We start from the raw sequence: 19,825 nt of genomic DNA on the forward strand, positions 1-19,825 counted from the left end.
CCAACAACAAAAAAGACACAATATAAGCATGATGAGAATATAGTTAGACGAGTCAGTAGATGGTGGTACTAAGTCCAGTAGGAGCAGAGGGGTAAAGAACAGATAAATAAAGGCTCTTCTGAAGAAGAAGGTTTTGAGTCTGGATTTGAAGAAGCTTAGAGAAAGTGACTCTGATATCCTTGGGGAGAAAGTTCTAGAGCTTGGGGCAAAACAGGAGAAGGCCATGTCACCCATAGAGTGTAGAAGGACTGGGGGACAAATAGTTGAACACAATTAGAAGAGTGAAGGTTGTGAGGTGGGGAGTAGGGCGATAACTCAGACAGGTACTGAGGTGCCAAGCCATAGAGAGCCTTATAGGTAAGCAGGAGGATTGTTAAGCATCACAAAACTTGACAGGAAGCCAGTGCAAGGACTCCAGGATAGGAGTAATGTGAATACTTGCACTAGACAAACTGGAAATTACAGCATATTAACACTGCACTGACAGAGATGGGTAAATACAGACACACTGACTGGACACTGCAGCATATTAGCACTGCACTGAAAGGGGTTAATATAGACATGCTGACTGGACACTACAGTACATTAACACTGCACTAAGAGAGGGGTTCATACAGACACACTGACTGGACACTACAGTACTTTAACACTGCACTGAGACGGAGGCATTTATACAGCCATGGACTGCTCAGAGAAGGGGGGTAAATACAGACAGACTGACAGACAGGACACTACAGTACATTAGCACTGCACTGAGAGAGAGCGGTTAATACAGACACACTGACTGGACACTACAGAACATTAACACTGCACTGAGTGACAGGTTAATACAGACATGCTGACTGGACACTACAGTACATTAACACTGCATTGAGAAAGAGAGGGATTAATACAGACACACTGACTGCATATTATAGTACTTTAAAACTGCACGGAGAGAGGTAGGTTAATACATAGACACTGACTGGACACTACAGTACATTAACACTACACTGAGACAGAGAGGGGTTAATACAAACACACTGACTGGACACTCCAGTATATTAACACTGCACTGAGAGAGAGAGGGGTTGATTCACACACACTGACTGCACACTACAATATATTAACACTGCACTGAGAGAGAGGGGTTAATACAGACACACTGACTGGACACTACAGTACATTAACACTGCACTGAGAGAGAGGGGTTAATACAGACACACTGACTGGACACTACAGTACATTAACACTGCACTGAGAGAGAGGGGGGTTAATACATACATACTGACTGGACACTACAGCACATTAACACTACACTGAGAGACAGTGTTCAATCAATCTTTATTGACAGAAAAAATAAAGAAAGTATGAATCTTGATTCTTAGGACCCCACCTTAAAAATTATTAAAATAAAATCATAATTGGAATATTAATTTTTTATTCACAATCCTGCACGTTTCCAAAACACCAATGCTTTTCAAATGTTCCACAGTCATTATGAGATAATATAAAACATATATTTTAACGACATCCTGCTCTTCACCAACCCTTCAAACATCCTCACCAAGTCTACAGACCCGGAACCAGAGATCTTATTTTTCAGAGTCTTGTAGATGGTGAGTTTGGCCTGGCCCAGTAGAAAGTTGGCGAGGAGGGTCTGAGTTTTTTGTTTTTTCGTATGACCCACCCCGAACATGAAAATAATGTAATTGAAGGCCAGGCCAAGGTTGATGAAGAGCCAAATCAACACGGCAAACATGGGCGACAGGTGGGGGCAGGCACTGTAGTAGTGGAACACCGTCTCCCTCTGAGCGCAGAAGGGACAGGCCCCTTTTGTTGAGGGGAAATCTGTAGAGGCTACCCCAGGCAGGCCGGACACCATCTGGCACCCCCAGACGAGCCCTCCAGGGAGTGTCAGGGAGTGCAGACAGCTGGGCTTGGTGTCTAGATGTTACAACTAGTCTATATAGACACTTCCCCCCAACACCAGCCAGAGACCTCTCCTCTGAAGCAAGGGACTCAAGGAGAGATCCTGTCGGCCCGGGACTGAGTGCAGGAGACACTAGCAGACCAGGGAAAGGAGGCTGTGTGGTTGGAAGGTGGCGTTCCTCAAACAGATCCTGGACTAGCAGCATCTCCTCAAGAGGCAGAGCAGAGCAGAGCAAAGCTGAGTAAGAAACCCGTCCACACACCGCCGCGAGTGTAGTCCCAGAGCGTCACATGCCCACTCCATGCTGCGCCACCAGTCCTGATCCACGTCAAGCAGGTGGTGGAGTTGTGTGACATTGGCGCGGACCAGTCTGCTGGTAAAGTCCAAGGAGCGGCCCAGTTCTGTGTCCATTCACGGATTGTGTACTAGTGGCTCTCAGAGTGTCCAGTATAGACTGGGCCGCTCCTCCTCTCTCCGCACGTGCAGATGCCGCCAGGCTTTCAGGAGACTACGCTGGAAAGGCTGCAGTGGAGACAGGTCAACCCTGCTGGTGTCCATCAGGAAGAGAACAGAGTCGATCCCGAAGTGTCCTGCTAGACGCAACAGGGTGAAGGTCAGCTCCTTCCAGGACAGCGAGGCCGGGCCATACAGCAGCTTCTGTACTGCCTGCATACGAAAGGCGTCCACCCGGCTCCGGATGTCAACGAGTCCTTGTCCTCCGTCCTCTCTGGGCAAATAGAGGACACCCCTCCACAGCCAGTGCAGTCCATCCCAGAAGAAGTCGAGAAGCGTGGCCTGCAGCTCCTCGATCAGTCCAGCTGCTGGCTCCAGGCACAGCAGGCAATGCCACAACATTGAAGCCACCAGGGTGTTGACAATCAGAACCCGGCCTTTGTAGGAGATCTGGGAGAGCAGCCAGCGCCAGCGGTCCAGCCGACCTTTCACTTTTTCGAGGAGCCCCTCCCAGTTCTTCCTCACACTGGCCTTGTCCCCCAGGTACAACCCCAGGTATTTGAGTCCTCCTCTGGTCCAGCTGAACCTCTCTGGCAAGACTGGGGGACCCGTCTCGCTCCACTCTCCCAGGAGTAGGGCGCTACTCTTGGCCCAGTTTACTTTGGCTGATGATAGCCACTGGAAATCATTCAAAGTTGTCTGTAGCGCCCTGACATCCTGTTCTCCTCCGACCACGACCATGATGTCATCAGCGTATGCCAACATCTTGACAGTAGAATTGGGGCAGCCCGGGATGGACAGCCCCTTGATGACCCGGCGCAGCTGATGTAGCAGAGGTTCAATGGCAAGGGAGTAGAGCATTCCTGAGAGTGCACAGCCCTGCCTGACTCCCCTCTGCACTGGAAACGGAGCACTCAGCCCTCTGTTGACCTTTAGCACACTGAAGATGTCACTGTACAGCACCTGAATCATGGCAACAAAGACAGAGCTGAATCCGAAAAACCTCATGGTTCTCCACAAATACTGATGTTCAACCCTATCAAAGGCCTTTTCCTGGTCTAACGAAATGAGACCAGTATCTAAACCCAATAGTCTGGAGGTGGCCACAACATCTCAAATCAGAAATATATTATCAAAGATTGTCCTTCTGGGTACACAGTACGATTGTTCGGACTGCACCACTGATCCCAGCACCACCCTCAGCCTGTTGGCCAGAGCTTTGGACAGGATTTTATAATCCACACACAGCAGGGCAACAGGTCTCCAGTTCTTAATGTCACACAGGTCCCCTTTCTTAGGCAGCAGGGTGACAACAGCTCTCCTGCAGCTCAGTGGCAGGTCCCCGTGCTCCAGACTTTCCGAGAACACATCCAGCAGGTCAGGTCCCAGCACGGCCCAGAAGGCACAGTAGAATTTGGCCGGCAAGCCATCAAGGCCAGGGGTCATACCATTACTCAAGACACTGAGTGCAGTGGAGAGCTCCTCCAGGGATAGAGGCCTCTCCGGCCATGCCCCCTCCTCTTCGGGGACCTGTGGAAGGTCTTCAAGGAACCTGCGTGTGCAGACCAAGTCCTCACTTGCCTCGCTGGAGAAGAGTGTCTTGTAGAACTGCATGGTCCTCTCCTGGATCTGCCCAGCCTCGTGCAGCTCCTGCCCTGTCTCCGAGCGCAGGCAGAGGTTCTGCCTGCTCTGGCCCGGTTTCTTCTCTAGGCCAAAGAAGTAGCGAGTCGGGGCGTCTACCTGTGATGCACTCTGAACCCTAGATTTTATTAGAGCTCCCTGTACTTTTGTGTCCAGAAGGCCAATGAGTGATTCTTTTTGAGTGTGGAGGTTATCAATTAGCCTCCTGTCTGCACAACACTCCAGAGCCTGGTGGAGCTCCAGAATGTCTCTCTCCAGAGCCTTCATGGACTCACGGATACCTCTCGTGACAATTCCAGTGTACTGCTGGTGGAACTGGCGAATCTGCACCTTCCCAGTATCCCACTACTGCCTCAGGGAGACAAAGTGGGCTTTCTGACTCCTCCACTGCTACCAGAAGAACACGAGGCAGTCACAGAAGTGAGCATCGTCAAGCAGTTGGGTATTAAAGTGCCAGTAGGCACTGCGGGACCTCACTGATGGGACGACGACTGTGCAGATGGTGAGACAGTTGTCCGACAGGCCCACTGGACAGATGGGAGTACTGCTTGACGATGCTGTAATGATGTTTACGGCAGTAGATGCGGTCAAGCCTGGCCAGAGAGAGGGTGTTCCCTCAGACCTGGGCCCAGGTGTACTGCCTCGTGTCCCCATGACATCTCCTCCAGATGTCAGTGAGGTCAGATTTGACAAGGATCCTGCGCAGCTCCCTGGCCGACAGGCCATGTGGCTCTCCGTGATTCCTGCATAATTCCTGTCCAGTGTGCTGCTCTCTGTGCAGTTAAAATCATCCCCCAGGAAGACCAGCTCTTCAGGCTGGCAGGTCACCAGCGCATTTTCAAGCTCCCTGAAGAAGGTGACCCTCTCTCCGCCGTCTGTGGATGCGTAAATGTTAATAAAAACAAAGGTTTTCTTCCTGTAAACTACTCGCATGAGTCAAAGGCGACCTTTCACAACCTCATGGACGGCGATAGAGAGGGGCTTGAACCCCACAGAGAACAGCACCGTGATCCCCGCGCTCACAGGGGACCCATGATTGTACACAATGTCCCCCTGCCACTCCCGCTGCCAGGCAATGATGTTGGAGCTGTCGGTGTGGGTCTCCTGCAGGAACGTCACCTGCAGGCTGTTTTCTTTGATGACCTCCAACACCGCAGCTCGCTTCAAAGCCCTCCGGCACCCATTGGTGTTCAAACTCCCTATTCTAATGCCGCCCATGTTTGCGGAAAAGAAAAAAAGAAACAACATAAAACACAAACAGACACATAGCACGCAGACGGATAGTGATGTGATGTAAGAGACGGGACTCATTCGTGCTGAGGTGCATTCCGCGGTCCTGCCCTGATCTTACCCAATAAGCTCTTCAGGCACCATCTCTCTTGATCGCTGAAGTCATTCGCACCTGAGCCTTTTCAGATGGTGGGTCGCGGAGAGGACAAAGAGCTCAGTGTCGGGAAAAAAGTCCTCGACCACAGTTCCCCTCTTACCTTTAGTCTTCTCTAAGAACTCCCTGATGCTCTGGAAACTGTAGCCTACTCTGCAGCTCTGCCGGGCCGAGGAGCCCGAGGCGAGAGAGGAGTCTGGGAAGCCGCCCTCGTCATCGTTGCTCCCGGACTCCGAGGAGCTCCGGGCGGCGGCGGCGAGGACACTCCAGCGCGTCCTTACTCTCCCAGTGTCGGAGTCACTCGCGGCCCCTGGGCCGGCGACAGAGCCGCCCTCCACCGAGCTCTCTGTGCTGTGCTTTTTCTGCACCGCACTCTGCATAGATTTTTTCGTGCGCTTTCTCCACGGTGTCTTAAAACCATTGTCTATTTTTCTGGATGTTAATTAATTTCCTCCCCACACTGTGTCTACAGTTTTCGCTGCCACTTGTGACGAGTTTTCCTCCGTCGGTGTCACTGCCTGCTCTCTCTCCCTGACTCTCCTGAGCAGCGGGGCTCTGCAGCTCCCCTGCTCCGCCAGCGCTCGTATCTTGCTCCCCGGTGTGGGGAGCTCCCATCTGAGGGCTGAGGTGGTCCACTCTTTGCTATCTGTTCTCCTGCATGGGACACCACCAGCTCGGGCTCACCTGCCCCCTCCAGCGATCTCCTCTCCTGCACCCCGGCCGTGGGCTCTGCCTCCCTGCTGCCTCCCTGCACTGCTCCACTCCCCGCTGCCTGACACTGTCTCCTGGCCTCCTGGCAATTCTTCACCACATGCCCCTCGCTCCCGCACCTGAAGCACTTCGTCAATTCCAAAGTCACGAATACAACATAATCACAGGTGTCAATCCGAAATTTAAGATCCACATTGATCTCTTCCATGGGGTTTTTTTAAGATCACGTAGACTTGTCTTCGGAAAGAGATGACATGCTTCAGTTGAAGTCCCCTGCAGCCCAGAGGGACCCTCCTGATCGGAGAGACCACCTGTCCGTAACAGGACAGCTCCCTCTACAGCAGCTCGTTTCTCATGAACGGAGGCACATTGGAGAGGGTGATCTTCCGAGCTGGGGCTGTGAACGGCAGCACCGGGGTGAAGGTGCCGTCCAGGACAACCCACTTTACCACCAGGGCATTTGCCAGATCAATAGATTGCAGGAAAATAACTATCCCTCCACTCATGCGGGAAGCGGACTTGATGTTCCTGCAGCCCACAACCATCCCAACCGCAAGAACGCACCTCTCCAGCGGTTCATACAGACACACTGACTGGACGCTACAGTACATTAACACTGCACTGAGAGAGGTTCATACAGGCACACTGACTGGAAACTCCAGTACATTAACACTACACTGCAATCAGAGAAAGGGGTTAATACAGACACACTGACTGACTGGACACTACAGTGCATTAACACTGCACTGAGAGAGAGGGGGGTTAATACAGACACACTGACTGGACACTACAGTACATTAACACTGCACTGAGAGAGAGGGGTGAATACAGACACACTGACTGGACACTACAGTACTTTAACACTGCACTGAAAAAGGGGTTAATACAGACATGCTGACTGGACACTACAGTACATCAACACTGCACTGAGGGGGGGGGGGTTAATACAGACACACTGACTGAACACTACAGTACATCAACACTGCACTGAGAGGGGGGGGGTTAATACAGACACAGTGACTGGACACTACAGTACATTAACAATGCACTGAGAGGGGAGGGGGGGTTAATACAGACACACTGACTGGACACTACAGTACATTAACACTACACTGAGACAGAGAGGGTTTAATATAGACACACTGACTGGACACTACAGTACATTAACACTGCACTGAGAGAGAGAGGGGTTGATTCACACACACTGACTGGACACTACAGTACATTAACACTACACTGAGACAGAGAGGGTTTAATATAGACACACTGACTGGATACTACAGTACATTAACACTGTACTGAGACAGAGAGGGGTTGATTCACACACACTGACTGGACACTACAGTACATGAACACTGCACTGAGAGAGAGAGGGCTTGATACAGACACACTGACTAGACACTACAGTACATTAACACTGCACAGAGAGAGAGGGGGGTTAATACAGACACACTGACTGGACACTCCAGTACATTAACACTGCACTGAGAGAGAGAGGGGTTAATACAGACACACTGACTGGACACTACAGTACATTAACACTACACTGAGACAGAGAGGGTTTAATAAAGACACACTGACTGGACACTACAGTACATTAACACTGCACTGAGAGAGAGAGGGGGGTTAATACAGACACACTGACTGGACACTACAGTACATGAACACTGCACTGAGGGGGGGGGGGGGTTAATACAGACACACTGTCTGGACACTACAGTACATGAACACTGCACTGAGAGAGAGGGGGCTTGATACAGACACACTGACTAGACACTACAGTACATTACCACTGCACTGAGGGGGGGGGGGGGTTAATACAGACACACTGACTGGACACTACAGTACATTAACACTGCAGAGAGAGAGGGGGGTTAATACAGACACACTGACTGGACACTCCAGTACATTAACACTGCACTGAGAGAGAGAGGGGTGAATACAGACACACTGACTGGACACTACAGTACATTAACACTACACTGAGACAGAGAGGGTTTAATAAAGACATACTGACTAGACACTACAGTACATTAACACTTTATACAAACAAGGACAAACTGGAAATTACAGCATATTAACACTGCACTGACAGAGAGGGGTAAATACAGCCATACTGACTGGACACTCCAGTACATTAACACTGCACTGAGAGAGGGGTTAATACAGACATACTTACTTCACAGTACGGTACATAAACAATGCACTAAGAGAGAGAGGGATTAATACAGATATAGTGGATTAATATTCCAGAGGAGTTAATACAGACACAGACCTCACCAGTGAGGAAGTTATAGACACTGGTTTTAAACACACACACATACTCTGACTTCATACACGTCACCACACTGACCTGACAACAGTTTCATGTCCATTTCTTCTTTTATTTCTGCAGTGACTTCACAGGGAAGCGTCTGGGTACCCTGATCTCCTCTTGCTCCCGAATCCTCCTCCCACAGCTGCAATCTCCACTTCAAGCTCTCGTTTTCCTTCTTCAGCTGCGCCATTTCACTCCCGACAATGTCCTGCACACACTGTGTGATTTTAAACACGGCCCGTCTCACCAGGACCTGGGAGACGCTGCGGAGTTTGTTTTCAAACTCGTTCTGAGTCAGACATCCTGTTTCCAAAAACTTCTGACACTTCATACACGATCGATTTGAGCAAAACGTGCATGAACGAGTCAAGCTGGATTTCCAGATTTAACAAGTACTCCGCCATCCTTCTTCAGAGTCGATCAGAAACAAAGGCTGACTTGCGATGTTTAAACAGAACAGCTTCTTTATTTCTATTCTTCACAGATTCTGTTGTCAGGGCTGTGCTCTGTTCAAGCATAAACACAGCTGACAAGATGCTACGTTTTCAGAAACTGAAGTTATTAAAAAAAACAACTTTCTTCTTTATAGAAAGAAAATCATTCAAGCACCCACAGCTATGTTGTGTAGCGCCGTGTGATGACGTCATTCGTTAGCGCGGCCGCGACTTCAAAACAATCGAGAAGCGGAGCTGAGAAAGAGGAGTTTCTGCAGCCTGATATAAACTTAACTGCACCTCCTAGCGCCACCTAGTCAAGAGGAGTGAATCACCTGCGACTTGCGCCGTTCGTAAGTGTGAATTTTGTGAAACGGAACATATTTACTGTTTTGCCCTTCCACAACGAAAACGTCTCCCTTTGCAGGTTTTTGGTTAAAGAAAAAAAATGCTGTCATATTCTTCCCAGCTGGCAGTATTTATTCTGCAACATAAGCAAGATTTGTATTTCATATTTCGCAAATTGTATGAATTTCTCGAAAAACACGTTGTTCCAAGAAAGGAAATAAATACTTCTAGTAACAAAATCAAGCCATATGTGATTGTCCTTAATGATACATTCTGTATGACAAGACAGGAAGAAAGGCACCTCAGGATTTCAGACACAGGATCTCCTGTATATTGAGAGAAGTTTATACCATCTGTCAGTTTTCATGTCCAAGGAGCTCAATTTGCATTCCATGTACAACAGCGTGTCCTCTACACCCGCCACTGAAGCACAGCACAGGCTCAGCATCTTGACATCTTCCTAACAGAGACACGTAGAGACCTTTTGGTGGGCAGTGGCTCAAAAGGGGAGAAGAGACCATTTCTGGAGCAGGATTTGTTACGTTGGAGTATTCTGGACACAAATCAGTGCCCGCTTTTATTTCTGTTTTTTTTTTAATTTTACAGAAAGTTTAAATGTGACTTTGAAGGCATTATAATTCACAACCATGGCAAAAAATGGTTGTCCATAATTGTTGATTATGTTTGATTAACAGACAAAATATGACAACCCCTCTACTGAGCATATACTTTATTTTCCTGATGTAACACATCTTAACAAGAGGGCAAAGTAAATAAAATAATTAGCATCTAATTGCATGCAATACCAAATGCAATCTCTTTCCATCTTAAGAGCAAGGGTTCACATGATACATCAATTCAATTTTTTTTTCCCAAAAAAGTGTCTATTGTGGGACGAATACTGCTTGAGCAGCCTCTGTTCCTCAACCACCTGGCTCAGGTCTCGATGGAGTACATGTTTCTATGAGGCTGAATTGTCTTAGTTCAGGGATCTTCTTTACGAAATAAAGGATGGCTTTCTACCTGCTCAAGCTATTGTCGACACTGTGCGGGAGGTTGACGATGAGCTGTCTGGCAGTTAGATCCTGCAGGACTTTGAGCAACTCAAACTCAGCCTCCTGGACAGCTGGCTGGAGAAGCTGTGACAGGTGCATGGCTCAGGGAGATGACAGTGAAGACGGGGGACCATGGGGTGAGCCTTCTGGGGTGCACCACCATCGTGTTCCACAGGCTGGTTGTGGCAAAGCAGTTCAGGGCACCAGTCTTGGATGTGGTTTGGGGAAAAATCTTTCCCCACTTCGAGCCGGCATGGCTGTGGGTATGTCTGAGGCTGCCTTTCCTGCCCCAGAGGTTGAAGCAGCTCGACAATTTCATCCAACATAATTGCATTTTATGAAAATGGTGCTGCAGCAAATTCTGTATGTCTGTTGTGTCCCACAGCTTGTGAGAAGAAGAGAGAGACCCCTATCTCTTTTGCCTTCCGTTACTCCCACTCAGGGGTCTTTCCACTGACTCTGTGAGGGGCAGGTGTGTCCAGTAGATTATCGAGTGGAAGTTAGGGATGTTGGAGATGCAGCTCCTTGCATTCACAACAAGAGTCACCAGCAGCAGCAGCAGTAGTGCCTGCAGCTTTCCATTCTGTAGTGGTTTCGCCTAAACGAAAGGTTTCCCAAGCGGAAACAAACCACCTTTATTCGCATGCTTCTCAACTGCATAAAGGTCCCTAGCGACAGGCCATCTTTTCTCAATGTATTTCTGGTGTTTCATGGCATCTCGTACCAAATGCACTTTCCTTCTGTACACGGAGCTGATCACTTGAAATTTGGCTGTGCAGAGAGACCAAGATGAGCTTTGTCGACTCCAAAGCAGCTCCTTTGTAAAACGCTGTTTGTTCACATCACTTATGTGGGGCTTATACACGGCGGTCTCTAAAGGTCTTTGCTACCTGATAGTGGGGCATTGCAGTAGTCTAACCTGCTGTATGCAAGAGCATGCATTAATTTCTCTGTGTCTTGAGTGGAGAGAAACTGCCTTAGTTTTGCAATTTTTCTCAACTGTAGGAAGTATGTTTTGATACTCTTTTAACATGAGAGTTAAACGAGAGCCTTGCGTCTAATATGGTTATGTGCTGAGTCTTTGAGGCAAATTTTTGAATGCTCTGAGTAAAGTGCTGAAGTTATAGTAGTCCTATCAGTATTGTAGCCACCAAACAACAGAACCTGTTTTATCAGAGTTGAGGAACAAAATGTTTTCACACATCCAAGTCTTTACTTCATTAATGCAATTAGATACTTTATTGATCCCTCACGGGATCAATAAAGTATCTATTAAATAAAGTGATAATAGACGAGTTGTTGTTAGGTGTAAACAAAATGTTTATTTGAGTGTCATCAGCATATGAATGAAAGTTAATATTATGTTTTTGTATTATCCTACCTAGCAGCAGCATGTACAGAGAGAACAATATTGGCCGCAGCACTGATCCCTGTGGTACCCCAAATTGACATTGAGGAACCAGTTCAATTATTAGATATTGGAACATTTAAAAAGCATCAGATATTTTTTTCTTGATATTGCATTTATACTTTATGTTACTCTTTTCTATATATTAACTGTAGAAGTCCTTCCCAATTTTTTTCAAATATCACAATTTGTAGGCATGGAACTAAGGCATGTTATATCAGAATTTATTTTACCTTCATTTACACATTATAACACTCAACCTCTAAGTAAATAACAAATGCTCAAACATTTCGAACAGTAATTATAAATCCTCTCAGTCAATAACTTTGGAAAATCAAGTTAGAAACACGTAATCTCTGTCTGTAATAGATTCTTGTAAATCTTGGATTTTAAATAAGTCTACTGTAGCTGAATATATTTCATGTAAAAGCAGAAATGTTGCACATCCTTAATCTCTTTAATTACCTCTCTGCTACATAAGGCATCTCAGAGAAAAGTATTAAGGGGGTGGTATAAAGAATCTCCACTTAATCTCAATCTCATCTCTACTTAATTGGATTTCTTAGCAAAACCTTAACCCACTTGATATTTGCAAGAAATGTGATTGTTTTTGTTAAACAATTGAGTACGTACTGTACAGCCTTTAATATGCGATAGTGAATTTTCCCGTATTCTGGGGAGGGAGGAGAACTGAAATTAAGGAAATACATATTTAAAGGGGGTGAAAGTCTTAAATGTGTTCTTTCATATCTGGGCGTTTGAATAGATTTGTTGTATAATTTATTGTGATTTCACTCCATACTTGTGTTTCTCAGGAGAAAGTAGTAACATTGGGGATTTGAGGGTACAGAAAATACATTGTACTGTACGGGAAAATGTAAGGTTATGTTAAAAAAGAAACTTTTCAGCACCCTTTTGAACGCGATTATTAGACACCTGTTGAATCTCAACCGGGATTTCTTGAGACATCATTCAGTGAGCGAAGCCTCCCTCTGGACTCCGCACTGAGTTGAAAGCTATGCGAGCTGCTCACTCCTTGTTCTGTACTGTTACCAGAAATCAAGATAAATCATGTCAGACATTTTTCCATCTTTAATGTGACCTTGCAACCAACAAAATTCAAGAGAAAACAGATAATTATTAGGAAAAATAATTGAAATTAAAAAACCTACTGTCACGGACGTCCAAAAGGACTAACCGTGGAGAGCAGGAGAGCGGAAAAAGACCCATATGCGTAGCGGCGAAACGGGGAGTTAGCCCGGGCTCATTCGTGCAAAGAGTTCAGGAGTGCCGTATAGAAACCAATGCCCTCAGGTAGCGGACGTAGGGCGACCTGGTGCTAGGCGGGTCTCAGGACATCTGAATGTCAATGCTGAGCCAGGGCAGAGTGCAAGACCCGGAAATATATAGCCCCAGAGAGAGAGAAATACCGGAAGGACAGCAAATAACCGGAAATGAGAGACAGGACAGAGAAGGAGCACCCTCTGGCTGCAGAGGGCGTGACACCTACAACACTCTGGTTGCATAAGTGTGCACACCCTTTTATTATGGGGGCTGTAGCTGTGTTCAGAGTTAACCAATCACATTCAAAATCATGTCTAAAGTAAAATAGCATACACCTGCCATTAATGAAAGTGATTCTGATTAACCCCAAATAAAAATCAGGTGTTCTTGTAGGACTTCCTTGAAACTTTCGTGGTTGAAGTCTACTGGGATAGCCATGGTCCTCAAGGAGGTGATTAAAAATATAAGGGATCTTATTGTTGAAAGGTACTGATCAGGAGAGGGGTATAAAAGAATATCAAAGGCATTGGATGTACCATGGAGCCCTGTGAAGATTATCATCAAATGCGGCACCACAGGGACATTGACAAGATCAGGACAACCCTCCAAAGTTAATGACGGGACAAGGAGAAAACTCATGAGGGAAGCTACCAAGAGGCCTACAGAAAGCTACAGAGACCTACAGAGCTGCAGCAATTTTTGGTGGGTATTGGTCACTCCTTGCATGTGACAACAATCTCCCCTATTCTGCACGTCTGGGCTATGGGATAGGAGGCAAGACAGAAGCCATTTTTCAAAAAAAATAAAACTAAATTTTGCAATAAAATGCATTCAGTCACCCTAAAAAATGTCTTATGGTCTTATAAGACAAAGGGTGAGCCTTTTGGCCTTAAGTTTAAAAGATATGTTTGGTGCAACACAGCCCATCATCACACACCACTTGGTGGTGGAAGCATCATGCTTTGGGGATGCTTTTCTTCAGCTGGGACAGGGGCTCTACTCAAAATAGATAGGATAATGACTAGCTCCAAATATCAAGATATTTTGGCACAAAACCTGCTGGCCTCTGTCAGAAACCTGTCATCTAGACACTGTTCCCAGAGCTGGATAAGTGACTCCAGATTCTACAGCTCTCTAGCAATAGAGAAAGTCAGGCTACAGAAGTGGAGAAATGGAGAAAATCTCCTCTTCACAATGTGGAAAAATATTACCGAGACGAGTAAATTTCTTGAAGTTCAATACTCTATACAAGTTACCCCTTCCCACCTGGCAAAATTTAAGGGCTTCAGTACAAAAGCTGGCTGAAACAAGCGATCACTATTATTACACATTTTTGCAGACCTCACGGTGCTCTACACTGCTCTTTTCTAAACTGAGCTGCTCATTTGGAAACCAAAAGGCAACAGAGAGGCGTTCTTATACTGGGAGCCAAACCCGGGCCACCTGGGTGAAAACCAGGAATCCTAACTGCTAGACCAACGTAGTCATTCTGTGCATAATGCAGGCAAATTGTAGTTCCTGTCTCTATGCCGTGCTTCCTTGAGAGCTAGCTGACAACCAGAGCGCTGCAGAGTCTAAACAGAAGGCCACACCTGCATTCAACATATTCACACCAGGAGTTGAACACAGATACACCTGATGAAAATCTTCCCACATTATAAACTTGCAGCCCTGGGTCTCAGTTCGTTTTTGGTAGCCTTAGCCAATCAAAGCCTGTATGGCTCCCAATTATTTACAAAGAATTGTCCAATCACAGTCTCAGCTCTCATTCCTGGTAGTTTTCACCGAATCACAGCCCTCCCTGCTTTCAATCAACTGGGGAGTTTATCCATTTGTGTGCTGGTTAATCAATCCGGTTTTTCAAACTAGAAGTACCAGAAACTGTGGGCTCCTTGTGTTTCTTTGTCCTTTTTAAAATATGTTTCTGGTTTGTAAAATATCTGTTTATGACATTATTGACTCAGCTTTCTCCGGTGCTGTTAGAAATAAATATAAATAGGTATGTGGTATTTTAACTAATATGGTGTTTGAATCAATTAAGGGGTGGCTCCATCTGCTTTGTAGTTATAAAAAATAATAAAAAATGTAAGTGAAGCTTGATATGAGGGTAATCTGTGTTTTTACAAGTTCGGTACTTAATAGACTTTTGGGTTTGGATTTTGAATCATTATTGTCATGCTCAGGGTGGGACCAGCTTCTTTCTTCACAGAAATGTTCACACACAAGTAAACCGTGTACACTCAGGAAAAAATCTCAATTTCAATTTCTCATCTAGTCTATTTTGACCTTACAGATTGATATTATTGATATATTATCTTATCTGTATTATTTATAGAGCTCATGTATTTGTTGTAGAGTATTTATATTCTTGAGAGAACAACTGTATAACTGTAGTATTAACAGAGACTCTGCATTAAATACTATCTCCATTGTTGTAACTGCTTCAATCAATTCAGAGTAGCGGGGTAGGCAGAGCCTATCCCAGCATTAAATGGGCACAAGACAGGATACGCCCTGAATGGGACACTACAGACACACACTTACACCAGGGCTGGTTTTCCCAGAAGCTAATTAACTAAACCCAAGCGAACAAGGGTACATGCACATACCCAGGGAGCAGATTGAATGCACGAAATGAACCCAGCAATGCTAACCACTGCACTGCCTCGTCACCCTGACAGAGATTTAATATAGAATAATCCACAACATAAGTCATTGATCTCCCTTCTTCCTTTATTTCTTATCTACACTCTGGTTTATCGATTCTCTCTTCCTAGTGTAGTGACTCCTTTCCGCTTGATTCTCAACTTTATTTCAGAATTTTTTTCAGATCCCTTCTTCTCTTCATTCTAGTCTGGTGAGAAGTCAGGCTCCAAACAATACCTTGAGCAGTTTCTGCAATTTTATTAATAATAATTAATTCTGCTTCTTCTACTAATGATATCACTCCTGCTGCTGCTTACAACAGTAAATTCCCCCCTTATGTTTATAGTACTGATGACACTACTAGTGCTCTGAATAATATCACAGCTGTATCTACTGCTGTTCCTGCTAAACCTACAGTCTAGACATACCTAGAGGCTGCTCTTCTCTTCCTTCACTCTCTTCTTCTGAGCTTTCATTTCTCTCTTCTTTTTCTCCACTTCCAGTCTCCTCTTCTCGACCTCCTGCTTCATCTGTTCCATCTCCTTCTTTTTCAAGATTTCCCCCCTCTTCTCCTCCTGCTTCATCTGTTTCTTTTCCTCCTTTTTCCTCCTAGAGTCTCTACAGTTTATACAGATGAGACTATACAGTGTGTCCAATAAGAGTCTGTCCAGGTAAGACTATACAGTGTATCTAGTAAGAGTCTGTCCAGATGAGTTTATACAGTGTGTCCAATAAGAGCCTGTACAGGTGACTCCACACAAGGACAGAGGTTCTGTTCACTTCTCACCTGTCTCTGAGTCTCAGGAACTCTGAAGTTCCTCAAAGGAGGGGGCTCCTCCAGGGCTTGATGGGGGCGGCATGGCACAGTCACCAGGGGTTTCTCTGAGTTCAGATGATTGAGGAGGGAGGGCCCAGGGGCGCCGAGGTCCAGGAGAGGGAGGGATGAACTTGTTTTTTTTAACAGCCTCGCCAATCTGGATCATGCGTCTCCTTGGCTGTGGAGACTGAAGACACACAGAAGACCTTTCTGTTCCTGCTGAGTCCCACAACAAGTCAGACTGTCCTAAGACTACTACAAAGAGAAAAAATTAACCTGCTATTCACAGACCTCAGTTACAGGGACTCCCAGGTAGTTCTGCAGGATGAGGTAGAGCTATGCTGCACACTGGCGGAAGCACTTGTCCACCTCAGAGAAGTCACACCTGACCTTCATGTTTTCGAAGCAGGACTTCAGTGTCTCCTTCGCCTCCTCCTAGTCATCCTGCTTCATGATTCCTGTGCCCTGGAAGGGAAAATCCTAGGAAAATGGGGAGAGAGAATCAGGCAAGATGTCCTGACCATGTCTGCTGCTGTCAAACCAAACCTCCATTATCAGAGCTCCCGTTGTGTTGCCCGTTGTCTTCACTGTTTTAATTTTGGGATTTGGTAAAATTTCTTATCATATCCTCTGTGAAACTTCACTAACTCAGTACCAACTCCTGTACCAGAGAGAGAGAACAAAGACAGTGAATCATCATCATACCTCCACAGCGCCAGACAGGAGATGCAACCTAGGGGTGGAACTGTGGTATCTCTAAAGCCAAAAGAGAGGGGGAGGGGGGTCACCCCCCTGTTAATAGAGCCAATAGAGAGACAGAGACACCCCACTGTTAATAGAGCCATTAGAGAGAGGGGGAGTAACCCCACTGTTGCCATCGATGACCAAGAGTCTCACCACCCACTCTATGATGCCCGCTAGTGGTGATCTATAAGCGGTGTGTCTTTCAGCCAACCACTTGAAATAACAGCAGGCTGGTGTCCCAGCCCAGCTCCTGTCTCTCTCCCCTTGGATCTGGGAAATTTCCAGGTTGAGTGGGGTGACGCAGGTATCTTGGAAAGCTGAGGGGGTCAGGAGAGTCGCCCCAGCCCCTGTACCGCCCTGATACCACAGTGTAAGCTGGACAAGGGGAGGGGTTTCAGGGACTCACCAATCCCACATATGCTGCCTCCGATCCAAACTTGGCCAGGACCTCATCGTACAACTCCAGGCAGTCAAGCTGGATGGAAGACATCGCATTCTGAGCCCAGGTCCGCACCCAGCTCTCCTCAACCTAGAGAAGCCCCTCCAGTTCGACCCGCAGGCCCTCCCCGAGCCACCACAGGGCAGCCGGGGCCTTACCTACACTCTTACCTACAGTTACACTATAACTAACACTTACACAAATACTGCCAATATTACAACAGTAACACTGCAATTAAGGCTTACAGTTTGTATATTACTAACAATAACACAAACTTAGTAGTACACTAATAATACCAATAATAACAGTAATACTATCAAAAGAACTAACATGACAATGAGTATTAATACTCTGACACTTACACTATGATTATCACTAATATTAACATGAATACTAGCATTAAAACTAAAATTCAAAGTAGCTCTATCATCACTAATTCTCACATGAATACTAGTATTCAGTAGTGCTATCATCATTAATACTCACATAGACACACAGACACTACACATACTCATGGACACACACCCACACACATCAAACACTCACAAACACCCACACACCCACAGACACCACATACGCTAATAGTGATAAAAACACAGCACTCACAGATTTCTGTTCGTTGGTCTGGACTCTAGAAAGTTCTAAAGTGCTCTAGAAATTTGCAAGTGACTCTGGACCTCAACACCTGTTGATGGGTCACTTCTGTCAGACACAGCATTGGAGCCCAAGCCCACCTACACACACATTCACACACACTGACAGATATACACCCACACATTCACACACATTATGACATACTGACAGACACACAACCACACACTCACATACATTCACACAAACACTACACACACTCACAGATACAAACTCACAGACACACATTCACAGACACACACATAGACACAACACACACTCACAGGCACCACACACATTTATACACACAATCAGACACTCACACACATACAGTACTCGCACACATTCACAGACACACACATAGACACTACTAATACTTACAGACACACACCCACACACTGATAGACACCACACACTTGCAGACACACCCACACACACTAACAGACACACACCTGCACAATGACAGACATATCACACTGACAGACACACATTCACACACTGACAAACACCACACACTCACAAACACCACAAACTCACAGACACACTCTACACTTATAATAACAGTAATGATATCACTAAAACTAACACTACTGCTACTGTTAATACTGTAACAGTAACTCTATAATTAAATTTAATATTAACATTAATATGACCATTAAAACTAAAATTATCAGTAGTGCTATCATCATTAATACTCACATGAACACTAGCATTAGTAAAACTACCAGTTGTACTCTCACTAATATTAACATAAATACACTAGCATTAGTATTAGTTGCTGTCCGTGACGTCACACCACTCTTTGTGACGAAGGCGAGACATCTAGCCAGGCACAGTGATGTGCCACGTGTCGCCATGGTTACCATACTTATGATTTGTAAACAAATGGAAAATGCATTTAAACTGTTACTTACACAAATTTATTAACTTTGAATATAATTTTCTAGCTCTAGGATACAATTCCTAAATAATAATTTGAATAAATCATTCTTTAATTTCAGATTGAACATTATTAACACTAAACGCAAGTTAATTAATCGATTTTGACTCTTTTCTAGATTTTAAAATGGGTCAAGAATGGGAAAAGAATCAGTGCTCACCAATCGGTGAACTTAATCGATTATTCTATGTTTTTTTAGTTGAATTAATTGCTTGATAAGTGATCAATAACTCTCCTCCGTGCGCTCTGCGCGTCTCCCGCGGTCTCGCTTTCCGATTCCGGCGCTCTGCCTGGTGTCTGTGACGTCACAGCGCTCTTTCTGACAGAGCAGAGCACGTCTCCGCTGGAGACGACTCCTGTCCGGAGCCCGGAGGGCTTTTCTTACAGATATAACATCTCCAAAAACAAACCACACCGGGCTGTTAAGAGAAGCGATTCATAACAGCAGAAGGAGGAGAATGACAAACCAAGAAATGAAATTCATTAAACACTAACAGAAAAAAAAATGTTTACTTCACAGAATAATGCGTTATAAAGCATACTCCTGTGGAGCAGAAGAGAAAGAGAAGGAGCACAGGTCTCTATAATAAGTGCTTTTAAGCATTTTACACGAATCTCCATAGAATAGAAGCCAGGAGGATCAGACTCCTGATCCTGGAGGT

General features: G+C 45.7%; 1 protein-coding gene across 1 annotated transcript in view; it reads right to left on the reverse strand.

The window, feature by feature from the left end:
• Positions 1-8,849, reverse strand: part of LOC148805243 (uncharacterized) — a 132,921-nt gene extending 124,072 nt beyond the window's left edge. Inside the window, exon 1 of the mRNA XM_088909753.1 lies at positions 8,455-8,849. Within this exon, the coding sequence (XP_088765879.1) occupies positions 8,455-8,749 (295 nt within the window). The 5' untranslated portion in view covers positions 8,750-8,849. The remainder of the gene's footprint in view (positions 1-8,454) is intronic.
• Positions 8,850-19,825: the final 10,976 nt, after the last annotated feature.

Source organism: Atractosteus spatula, unplaced genomic scaffold (genome assembly GCF_055471065.1).
Source record: "Atractosteus spatula isolate fAtrSpa1 unplaced genomic scaffold, fAtrSpa1.hap1 Scaffold_77, whole genome shotgun sequence".
NCBI classification, from domain to species: Eukaryota; Metazoa; Chordata; class Actinopteri; order Semionotiformes; family Lepisosteidae; genus Atractosteus; species Atractosteus spatula.